Below are 12,371 nucleotides of genomic sequence, written 5' to 3'. Positions count from 1 at the left end.
AGTACTGTAGAAAGAGACATCTGAATGGAGTTTTACATCACGTATCCTTAAGGACAGAACGCAAGAAAACCACAGAGAGTATATCCCCCAGCTGTTCGCAATAGACAGTGTACTAGCCAAGCTCAAACGGCCTCAGACTGCAAAACATCATGTCTAATGCAAGGGACAGCAAGAACTGCAGATGCTGGAGTCGGAGATAATACGGTGTGCAGCTGGATGAACACTGCAGGCCAAGCAGCATCAGGGGAGCAGGAAAGTTGACGTTTCCGGTCAGGACCCTAATGCTAGATTTTATTCTGTGAATGGTGAGGACTTGCTCAATAATCTTGTGTTCTTAGAATTGCACTGACAACTAACTTAAGACTATCATTCATGCTCGCACTGTAGCTCACTCAACACATTGTAGAAGTCACATACAGTCATATGAGAGAGCGCATTCTCTGCCAATAAATGCGTCCAGGTCTTGCACCTTTGTTGAATTCAACCAGTGTTTTGGGAGGGAGGGCAGGCAGTTTGATTGCAGTTGATCAGCCATGAACCAGTGAAGGAACCAGGGAGAAAAAGCCAGTGTAGAATGAGATAACATGGTGTGGAGCTGGATGAACACAGCAGGCCAAGCAGCATCAGGGGAGCAGGAACATAGAACATAGAACGTTACAGCACAGTACAGGCCCTTCAGCCCTCGATGTTGTGCCGACCTGTCATACCGATCTCAAGCCCATCTAACCTACACTATTCCATGTACGTCCATATGCTTATCCAATGACGCCTTAAATGTACCTACAGTTGGCGAATCTACTACCGTTGCAGGAAAAGCGTTCCATTCCCTTACTACTCTCTGAGTAAAGAAACTACCTCTGACATCTGTCCTATATCTTTCACCCCTCAATTTAAAGCTATGCCCCCTCGTGCTCGCCGTCACCATCCTAGGATAAAGGCTCTCCCTATCCACCCTATCTAACCCTCTGATTATTTTATATGTTTCAATTAAGTCACCTCTCAACCTTCTTCTCTCTAATGAAAACAGCCTCAAGTCCCTCAGCCTTCCCTCGTAAGACCTTCCCTCCATACCAGGCAACATCCTAGTAAATCTCCTCTGCACCCTTTCCAAAGCTTCCACATCCTTCTTATAATGCAGTGACCAGAACTGTACGCAATACTCCAAGTGCAGCCGCACCAGAGTTTTGTACAGCTTCACCATAACCTCTTGGTTCCGGAACTCGATCCCTCTATTAATAAAAGCTAAAACACTGTATGCCTTCTTAACAGCCCTGTCAACCTGGGTGCAACTTTCAAGGAAAGCTGACGTTTCGGGTCTAGACCTTTCTTCAGAAATGGGGGAGGGGAAGGGGGCTGAAATAAATAAAGTGGGGGCTGTGGTGATAGAAGGTGGATATTGGAGCAGAGAGGTGGGAGAGAAGACAGACAGATAAAGGAGGCTCCATTATGCACCTTCTAACACCGCTCCACCCCCTCTCTCTCTACTTATTGCAGAGCCCCCTTCCTCTCCCCCATTTCTGAAGCAGGCTCTAGACGCGAAACGTCAGCCTTCCTGCTCCCTTGCTGCTGCTTGGCCTGCTGTGTTCATCCAGCTCCACACCTTGTTATCTCAGATTCTCCAGCATTGGCAGAGCCTATCTCTCAGTGTAGGATGATGGGCTTTTCGCTCCAAGTTCATGCTGCTCCTCATGTGGCATTAGAGGTAGCACTTTTGTGTTAAACACAGAAAGTGTTGGTGAAACTCAGCAGGTCTGGCAGTATTACAGATAAAAACAGAGTTAACGTTTTGAGTCTTTTATGATTGCTATATTCTGAAGACAGTCAGAATGGACTCAAAATGTTAACTCTGCCTCTCTCTGCATTCTCTGGGTTTGTTTCAGATTCCCAGCATTCATGGTATTTTGCATTTGTTGTAGTGTGTCTCAAGTTGGACCTCAGGCTGTCGGTGCGTTCGGACTAGGGAGAACTTTTCTTGGGTAGTCTATCGAGCACACATTTCCCAACGTACCCTTTTATTCTCACCCTGTCATTCCATCAATAAACCCCAGTCAACAGCTTGACCCTTGCTGTCCTGACAGTGTGAGCCTCTGCTGATCTGCAGTGAGTGGGAGAAGGCTTTTCAGTAGCAGAATGGGTATGTCTTGTTATATACCACTTACTGCCATCAGCCCTAAGTGACCTTTAACCACAGGAGAGAGCTTCAGGGGCTAACTGCAGAGGGATGATTTTGCAACGGGTAGAGGCCAGAAGACGTAGCTTCAACTGAACGCGGGGAATTACAAAGCGGAATGTCATGCAGTAATCCGTACAAGGAGGAGGTGGGCTTGGGTCAGTATGAAGGGTGGTCATGGGGGGGGGGGCATGGAATAGGAAAAGGTGGGCATGTGTGATAGAAGTGGTTGGGGGGTGTGTGTAAGGAACTGATGACTGTTGTGTGTTTGAGGTGAGGGAGGGGATGTCGCTGAACCTTCTGTAACTGGGGATTGTGGTAAGATTAGTTGAAAACTATAAAATATCAACACCTTTCACAAATTATTTGAGGAAAGTCCATTTCATATTAATTGATGTATCGTTACAACACTTAGATCCCTTTTATATTTGTTAAGTTTTTTTTAGCAATACTCATGTTCTGTACTATCAAACGACTAATTCTGGATAAATAGAGTGCTATTGAGCTGATTTATTTATTCCGAAGAAGACTCACACCAGACTTGAAACGTTAACTCTAACACTCTCTCCACAGATGCTGTCAGACCTGCAGAGTTTCTCAAGCAATTCCTGTGTTTCATTCAGATTTATTGGTCTCCTGTTTTACTTGATGTTGGGGGGGCATGTTCATTTTCAAATGTTAAAATGGGACCAGTTCAGGAAATGGTTTGTAAAACACTGGTGCAAACCTTTGAGAAAGGGCTGCATCGATCAAATGACTGTTGTTTGAAAGTATAGTCAGGGTCGTGGAACTAAGTGGAATCTTCTCTTCCTGAACCCAGGTATTAACATGGACAGCGCAGTATAAGGCAGCTGCTTCTGCTGATGTTACTGCCATGAAAAAGCTCTCGGAATGGTTGCTCAACAATTTACCGGATAATGAGCTGGAGGCAGTGATAGTCCATGGTGACCTCCGGATTGACAACTTCATATTTCACCCCACTGAGGTGACTCATTTCTCTCTTTTATTCATTCATGGAGTGTGGGGTGTCACTGGAACAGTGCCGCCATTTACTCCCCATTACCTGAGCTGAATGGTTTGATAGACTTTTCAGTGCACATTTTGGAGCCATAGAGTTTTGAGAAGATTTGTAGCTCAGGTTGAGGTTCTGGATGTGAGTTTACTCGCTGAGCTGGAAGGTTAGTTTTCAGACGTTTCGTCACCATTCTAGGTAACATCATCAGTGAGCCTTCGACGAAGCGCTGGTGTTATGTTCCGCTTTCTAGACCTGCTCCAGTTTGGAGTCACGTGTAGGCTAGATCAAGTAACATAGAACATAAAACATAGAACATAGAACAGTACAGCACAGAACAGGCCCTTCAGCCCACGATGTTGTGCCGACCATTGATCCTCATGTATGTACCCTCAAATTTCTGTGACCGTATGCATGTCCAGCAGTCTCTTAAATATCCCCAATGACCTTGCTTCCACAACTGCTGCTGGCAACGCATTCCATGCTCTCACAACTCTCTGTGTAAAGAACCCGCCTCTGACATCCCCTCTATACTTTCCTCCAACCAGCTTAAAACTATGACCCTCATGTTAGCCTTTTCTGCCCTGGGAAATAGTCTCTGGCTATCAACTCTATCTATGCCTCTCATTATCTTGTATACCTCAATTAGGTCCCCTCTCCTCCTCCTTTTCTCCAATGAAAAGAGTCCGAGCTCAGTCAACATCTCTTCATAAGATAAGCCCTCCAGTCCAGGCAGCATCCTGGTAAACCTCCTCTGAACCCTCTCCAAAGCATCCACATCTTTCCTATAATAGGGCGACCAGAACTGGATGCAGTATTCCAAGTGCGGTCTAACCAAAGTTTTATAGGAGCAGCAGAAGTCCTTTGCTAAGAGTCATTACTGAACCACGCAGGTTTTAGTAACAATGTCAGGGCTGCCATCAACCAAGACTAACCTTTGATTTCAAATTTTACAAACTGAGTTTAAATTCAATACAGTTGCTGTGGTGGGATTTGAACCTACCTCAAGAGCATGAGAGTTTGGGTTTTGAAGTGGAGGAAAATAGATTTTGGGTTTCAGTTATGTGAAGGTGACCTTTGTTTAAAAAAAGGTCAGAAGGTCATCTTGACCAGTGAATTCAAGACAGCTTTTCCAAGTAAACTAAATGAATCAACCAGCTACCTGGAAGTTAATTGCTGAAGTTTTTTTTATCTGTTCTGAGTTGGTATGAGGGGTCCCTTTGTGGCACATAGGTAAAGTCCCTACCTCTGGACTGGGAGGCCTGTGTTCAAGGCCTTCCTGCTCTGGAGTGTATAATAACATGTCTGAACAGGTTGATTAGAAAAAAAAATAGAAGGTCTGGAGAAATAAAATCATCAGAGTTGTTCCAATTCATCTCCGGAACAGGTAGGACTTGAACCAGGTCCTCCTGACTCAGAGGTATTTATTGCTGAATAAACAATAATTTACTCAGAAACAGATAAATTGAGGTAGAAGATCATCCATGGTCTTACTGAATAGAAAAGCAGGCCTGGTGGGCTGAATGGCCTTCTGCCATTCCTGTTCCTTATGTTCTTCCACATTCCCAAAGGCAGAGAAAGAGACCAGTTTGTTTCTAGTGATTTTGACAATTGTCTTTGTAACACACACAAAAAGGAATGGGGTAGGGTATTCAGGTCATTGAGCCTGTCCCACTGTTCAACTCAACCATGGCTGATCAAACACTTCAAAGCCTTTTGCCCACCGCATCCCCATAAACCTGGATGCTGTTGGCAATCAGAAATCCATCAATCTCTGCCTTAGTGATACTTAAAGACTAAGCCTCTAGAACAGACTGGAGTTAAGAATTCCAGAGATGCATAACCCTCAGAGTTAAGTCATGTCACTGTAGTTTTACCAGACCATAGAGCTGCTCTCTTGCACACAAAAATGTATAAGTATCTGAACATAAACAACATAAAGAAACATCCAACCCTTTTCCCTGCAAAACCCTTTACAGACCCAGTTGATGCTAATGCTCATCAGAGAGACAGCTGGCTGGTAATCGTTTAAGCTGAGGGGAGAGGGAGAGTTCGTCATGTAACCTCAGCTGGTGATGGGAATTGAACCCATGCTGTTGGCATCACACCTCTTCGCAAACCAACCATCCAGCCAACTGAGCTAAACAGACCCCAAAACCCTCAGAGTAAAACCCATTCTCCTCATCTTGAATGAAAGTGGTATATAATATGATGCAAATACACACACCCGGTATGTGTTGATAGATTCACCGAGTCATACAGCATGGAAACAAAACCTTTGGTCCAACTTGCCCACGCCGACCAAGTTTCCCAAACTGTATGAGTCAAACCTGCCTGCTTTTGGCCCATATGCCTCTAAATCTTTCCTGTTCACGTACCTGTCCAAATGTCTTTTATATGCTGTCACTGTCCTTTCATCTGCCACTTCTTCTGGCAGTTCATTCCATACGAAAACCACTCTCTGTGAAAAAATTGCCTCGTTGTCCCTCTCACTCACTAGGAGTGGTGTGTTTAAACCCTAGGCTCGAGTCGTTGCTCTGTTAGACTGGGAGCTCTCCACCATTGGCAATCCTATTGCTGACCTGGCTTATGCCTGTATGCCTTTCTACTGGCCCAGTGGAATTCCCTTCCCAGGACATAACGGTGAATTTGTCTTTCAGGAAGTGGAGGGTAAGTTGCTAAAGGTGCAATGTGCAGTATATTCCAGTATTGTCCAACCTAATCTGCTGTGAGCATGGGCCGTTTCTTTTTGTGGACCCGGGGCGGGGTTGGGGGGGGGCAGCCCCACCATTTGCCAGTGTTGAACTCATTGTGAAATGCATTTCAGCACGACATGGGGTTGGTTGGAAATGGAGAGCAGAAACACCGGCAAATGCTCCCCACTCTCTGAATCACCAGCATTGAGGCCAGCTATTGCACTTCAACCACAGGAGTCTCTTGGTGTCCCCCCAGGTATTGGAGGGGAGTGGGGAGGGGCTGGGAACATTGGCAGCCATCACATCAGGATGGTTTTGTGACACACTCTCAAGGGCAGGAACGCTCCACATATGTATGTAGGAACAGGTAAGGACAGCAGATTTCCTTCCTTACATCATTAAAGCCCCAAGTGGGGGCAATTGGGATAGTTCACTGACCCTATGACAGTGTTGCCGATAAAGTAGATACAAGACTTTTAGTCTCCTTGATAATGCATGGGCACCTCCTTCCCATTGTAGTGCATTTCCATTTCTGAACGATGTTGACGGGGTTTTCCTGGTCAGACTCAGGGAGAGGAAGGGAGAAACACTTGGAGTAACATAATGGCTTGGATACAAAAGGAGGAAAATCCTACTTTTAATCTTTATAACATCCAGATTAGAGCATAATTGGAGTTTTGTGCTCTGTTCCGTCCATCACATTTTGTATCACACTCCTGGAGGTGGCGTGGAGGAGATTCACCAGCATGGTTCTATGGATGAAGGATTTTAGCTACAAGACCAGTTCGGAGATGGTTAGGTTGTTCTCCTCTACAAATGAGGAAGTACCCATTTAAAATAGGGAGGGGTATATTTCTCTCGGAAGGTTGTGAGTCTTGGGAATTCCCTTCTTTAAAAGACAGGGAATGCAGAATCTATAAATATTTTTAAGGCCAAGATTCTTGATTACCAAGGGTAGGAAGATTATGGAGGGACATGCAGGAATGTAGAGTTGAGTTTATAATCAGATCACCATGTTCTTATTGAATGGGAGAGCAGGCTCACGGGGCCGAGTGGCCTACACTTGCTCTTTGCTCCTGGGTCGTACCAAACAATTACAGTCACGAGTCCAGTCTATGGTCCGGCATTTCAGTGGGTTCCAAAGTGATCTGTTTGCTTCAGGTTTTCCTGCTTTCTTTTACTTTCCAGGAATCCCATCTTGTGGAGAGCTCATCTCTACGTACAGCCGCTGCCGAGGTTTGTCTATTCCTCTGTCCAATTGGAACTTCTTCCTGGCTCTGTCCTTTTTCAAAGTTGCCTCCATTCTGCAGGTAAATATTTTGTTCTGTGCTAAAGGCTGGAGTCACTTCTTTAGGACGTGGAAGGGATTGGGGAATATTGGCTGTGTGGAAGCAGTGCTTTTCATTTACTAAAGCAGGACCCCTGCTGCTAATAGGCTTGGATAGTTTAACATGCTGCAGAATCCTGATAGCCCACTGTTGGTGCTTACCTGTGGATTTCCGCTGTACTCTTACACACTGACCACAGGGGGAATTTCAGTGCCCAAACAACAGCATTTCACAATGACTTGGATGACAATCTTGGAAATGATGGCCCCTTTTATGAATGAATCAGGATCTGCTCCTGACATAATAGAGAGCTACATCAGTTCAGTGAGGTGTTTTTTTAAAGGGCTGGTTTTCTGCAGAAGGGGAGTTTGCATTGGACTGTGAAATGCAAGTAAACAGTTGTGTAAGACAGATCTGAGTTCTGCTTCAGTAATAGATGACTAACAAATAGCACTGGGTCTCTTTGCCCTGTGCTCCCTCTCTGGGTGGGAGACTATACTGATGCCAGTTTGTTGTCGTCAGAACTAGCCTGAGTTGAACAATTGTGCAGTATAATCCTGGGAGTACCTCTCTTTAGAGCCTCCTCTGTCTTGCACAGTTAAGATTCACTCAATCTAGCCCCAAAGTAACACGTAAGGGGAGAGTTCATCTACACCAGACAGGGAGGTCACGGCCCAGCGGTATTATCACTGGACTGTTAATCCAGAAATTCAGCTCATGTTCTACGGAGCCATAATTTGAAGACCAAAATAGCAGATGGTGAAATTTGAATTCAATACAATCTGGAAGATGACCCCATAGCCAGAAAAATCCCCATCTGCTTCACTAATGCCCTTTAGGGAAGGAGACTGCCATCCTTACCTGGTCTGGCCAAATGTGATTCCAGACCCACAGCAACGTGGTTGACTCTTAACTGACCTCTGGGCAATTAGGGATGGGCAATAAATGCTGCCTGGCCAGTGACACCCTCATCCCATGTATGAATTAAAAGCACAACAAGTTAGAGTTTAATGCAAAGCCTACTCCAGCCCAGCACCGCGTGAGGTGACGATCAATGATTCTAATCGATTCTATTTCAATATGGCAGGAATGGTTGCAAGGACGAAGAACTTCAGTGATGAATGTAGATTGGAGAAGTTTATCAATCTGTATCAAAATTTATCAGTCTCTTCCTTGAATATATTCAGTGACCCAGTCTCCATAGTCTTCTGATGTCGAGAATTCCACTCTCTGAGTGAAGAAATCTTTCCTCCTCTCTATCCAAAATGGTTTGCCCCATTTCCTGTGACCACCAGTTCTAAACTTCCCAATCAGTAGGAACATCCTCCCTACACCTGCTGTGTCTAGCTGGGTTAGATTTAATTTTCAATCAGATCCCACCCCGTCATTCTTCTAAACATCAGTGAATATGGGCCCAGTTGAAGTAACCTGTCCTCACAGGGCAGTCCTGGCAACCATGGTATCAGCTAGTGAACCTCTGCTGCACTCCCTCTGTGGTAAACCTATCCTCTCTTAAGTAAGGAGACAAAAACTGTGACAATATTCTAGGTGTTGTTTCATCAAAGCCCTACGTAACTATAGTAACACATCCCCACTTCTGAACTCAAACCTCTCCATATGTATGTAGGAACAGGTAAGGACAGCAGATTTCCTTCCTTAAAGAGCATCAGTGAACCAGATGGGTTTTTACAACAATGATGATAGTTTTGGGGTCTCTATGACTGCGACTAGCTTCACATTCCAGATTGACTATTTAATTGAATTCTGATTTCACCAGCTGCTGTGTGCAACTCAATCCCATGTTTTGTCTAACCTTCTGGGTGAATTGAGGTCATGGTCAGGAAAAAGAAGGAAGCATATGTCAGGGTACAATCAGCAGGGATCAAATGAATCCCTAAAAGAGTATTAAGGCAGTAGAGTATACCTAAGAGGGAAATCAGGAGGGCAAAAAGGGAATATGAGATAGCTTTGGCAAATTGGGTTCAGGTGAATCCAAAGGGATTCTACAAATACACTAAGGACAAAAGAGTAACTAGGGAGAGAATAGAGCCTCTTAAAGATCAGCAAGGCCACCTAAGTGTGGAACCACAGGAGATGGGGGAGATACTACATGAGTGTTTTGCATCAATGTTTACTGTGGAGAAGGATATGGAAGATAGAGAACATTGGGAAATAAATAGCAACATCTTGAAAAATGTCCAAATTGCAGAGGAGGATGTGCTGAATGTCTTAAAATGCATTAAGTTGGAACAATCCCCAGGACCTGATCAGGTATTCCCTAGAACTCTGTGGAAAGTGAGGGAAGAGATTGCTGGGCCCCTTGCTGAGATATTTGTATCATCGATAGCCACGGGTGAGGTGCCAGAAGACTGGAGGGTGGCTAATGTGGTGCCATTATTTAAGAAAGGTGCTAAGGAAATGCCAGGGAACTACAGACTTGTGAACCCGAAGGCTGGTGGGCAAGTTGTTAGAGGGAATCCTGAGGGACAGGATTTGAGGTGTGTATGGGAAATTGTGTCTCACTAACTTGATTGAGTTTTTGAAGAAGTAACAAAGAGGATTGAAGAGGGCAGAGCAATGGATCTTATCTATGTGGACTTCAGTAGGCATTCAACAAGGTTCCTCTTGGCAGACTGGTTACCAAGGTGAGATCACATGGAATACTGGGAGAACTAGCCATTTGGATGCAGAACTGGTTCAAAGGTAGAAGACAGAAGGTGGTGGTGGAGAGTTGCTTTTCAAACTCCAGGCTTGTGAGCAGCAATATGCCACAAGGATCGGTGCTGGGTCCACTGCTTTCTGTCATTCATATAAATGATTTGGATGTGAACATAGGAGGTATTGTTAGTAAGTTTGCAGGTGACGCTAAAATTGGAGGTGTAGGGACAGTGAGAAAGGTTACCTCAGAGTAAGACAGGATCTTGACCAGATGGGCCAATGGGCCAAGGAATAGCAGATGGAGTTTAATTTAGATAAATGTGAGGTGCTGCATTTTGGAAAGGCACATCAGGCAGGGCTTGTACACTTAATGGTAAGGCCCTGGAGAGTGTTACTGAACAAAGAGACCTTGGAGTGCAGGCTCATAGTTCCTTGAAAGTGGAGCCCCAAGTAGACAGGATGGTGAAGGAGTCATTTGGTATGCTTGCCTTTATAGGTCAGTGCGTTGAGTACAGGAGTTGGGAGATCATGTCACTGCTGTACAGGACTTCGGTTTGGCCACTTTTGGGGTATTACGTGCAATTCTTGTCTCCTTCTTGTAGGAAAGATTTTCTGAAACTTGAAAGAGCTCAGAAAAGATTTATAAGAATGTTGCTAGGGTTGGAGGGATTGAGCTGTAGGGAGAGGTTGAGTAGGCTAGGTCAAGTTTCCCTGGAGCGTCAGATGCTGAGGGGTGACCTTATAGAGGTTTATAAAATCACAAAGGGCATGGATAGGGTGAATAGCCAAGGTCTTTTACCTAGGGTAGAGAAGGCCAAAACCAGAGGGCATAGGTTTAAGGTGAGAGGGGAAAGATTTACAAGGGACCTAAGGGTGGTGCGTGTATGGAACGAGCTGCCAGTGGAAGTGGTGGAGGCTGGTACAATGACAACATTTAAAAGGCATCTGGATGAGTACATGAGTAGGAAGGGTTTAGAAGGAAATATGCCAAATCTTGGCAAATGGCACTCAATTTATCCAGGATATCTGGTCAACTTGGATAAGTTGGAGCGAAGGGTCTGTTTCTGTGCTGTACATCTCTATGATTATTCCAGGGACATTACGTCTGCATCACCATGCTCAGTGCAATTTATAAAAACGTATTTTTCCAAAATCTGCAGGAATACAAATCCTGCAAACTGTCGCTGTGACAACAGTGTCTTTATTTCTGCAGGGCGTGTACGCTCGATCATTGCTCGGAAACGCCAGCGCTGAGGATGCGCATGTTTATGGTGAAAGTGTCAAACCTCTGGCAGAAACCGGACTGCAAGCCTGCCATCGGTAATGGCATTGTTCGAGGACGGGCAAACATCGCTCCGTACAGCCTTAGCAACATCAAGCCATACACACAGTGCTACCTCTAAGTTGCTTTTCACTTTTTCCTTTCATGTGGGGTTAACATTTCCCTGTCAGGTCTCGCTGTTGACTGGCTTCTGAAAGCATGCGTTCACCTTTTATTTCCTTTCAGACACATCAAGACTTTGGGTTCTTAGTTTGAACGCTTATTCATGTGTGCATGCCAGATGGACCCATCAAAAAAAATGTTTAAAGCTAATCTGGAGAAGGGTTTTATACCATTTTTACAGAAAACAAACTCCCAATTGACTATGATAACAAAATGTGAGGCTGGATGAACACAGCAGGCCCAGCAGCATCCCAGGAGCACAAAAGCTGACGCTTCGGGCCCAGACCCTTCATCTACTCCAGCATCTGCAGTTCCCATTATCACTCCCAATTGACTATTCCTGCAGAGAATCATTTCCAAGCAAAACGTTACACATTTACTCACCCCCTACCACTACCTGACTGTTTGCATAGTTGACATTCCAATTTAGTACTTGTGACTAAGTTACTCATGCACATTGCTCCGTGTTCTCATCCCAAATGGTTAGTATCGCACTTTGTAGTTTTCAGAAAAACCTACACTGTCTGCTTTCCCTCTCGGTCCCTCCTGCTGTTTGTACGGACTGTCTAATTTCTGTCGTGCCCGTCTGTTTTGGATCTGTGCTGAGGTCTGGCCTGCAATGACTGATCACAGCCAGCTCGGGCTGATTCACACCAAATCTTATATTTGATTTGCATTCCCTTGGTCCTGCTGGAGCTGTTACTAATTCTCAAGGGCAGGGTATGCATGTTGCAGCTTCGGCATGTTTGCAAATAAGTTGACGGAACGTGGAAGGTATATTTTGAACATCAGAAATGTAAAGTGAAAGTGAGAGGTTTTTAACTCGCAGCAGCGAGTCCTACTCAGTATGAGTTGCAGACCACCCGAATCAGTGTGACAGTGCGGACGCCACTTCCCTGACTCTCACATGTCCAACAAAGCATGGGGATCTGCTGGATTCAAGTCTAAACTTTTCCAATCGTTCCCCAACACGATGAAGAGAGCAGCTGGGAGACCCAACCCCTAACCCTGCCATAGATTCCATTGTCTTTGTTTTTGCCTTTTACACGTTGCTGTCTTTTTC

The 12,371-nt window shown here is 44.9% G+C and overlaps 1 protein-coding gene across 1 annotated transcript in view; it reads left to right on the top strand.

The window, feature by feature from the left end:
• The window catches only part of acad11 (acyl-CoA dehydrogenase family, member 11), a 145,986-nt gene that overhangs the window by 18,873 nt on the left and 114,742 nt on the right, over nt 1-12,371 (top strand). Inside the window, exons 6-9 of the mRNA XM_059652195.1 lie at nt 2,991-3,155; nt 5,705-5,852; nt 7,067-7,188; nt 11,078-11,184. Coding sequence (XP_059508178.1) covers nt 2,991-3,155; nt 5,705-5,852; nt 7,067-7,188; nt 11,078-11,184 — 542 coding nt within the window. The remainder of the gene's footprint in view (nt 1-2,990; nt 3,156-5,704; nt 5,853-7,066; nt 7,189-11,077; nt 11,185-12,371) is intronic.

The sequence above is a fragment of the Stegostoma tigrinum genome, chromosome 2, assembly GCF_030684315.1.
Source record: "Stegostoma tigrinum isolate sSteTig4 chromosome 2, sSteTig4.hap1, whole genome shotgun sequence".
Lineage (NCBI taxonomy): Eukaryota > Metazoa > Chordata > Chondrichthyes > Orectolobiformes > Stegostomatidae > Stegostoma > Stegostoma tigrinum.
This window is presented reverse-complemented; position numbering and strand designations above follow the sequence as displayed.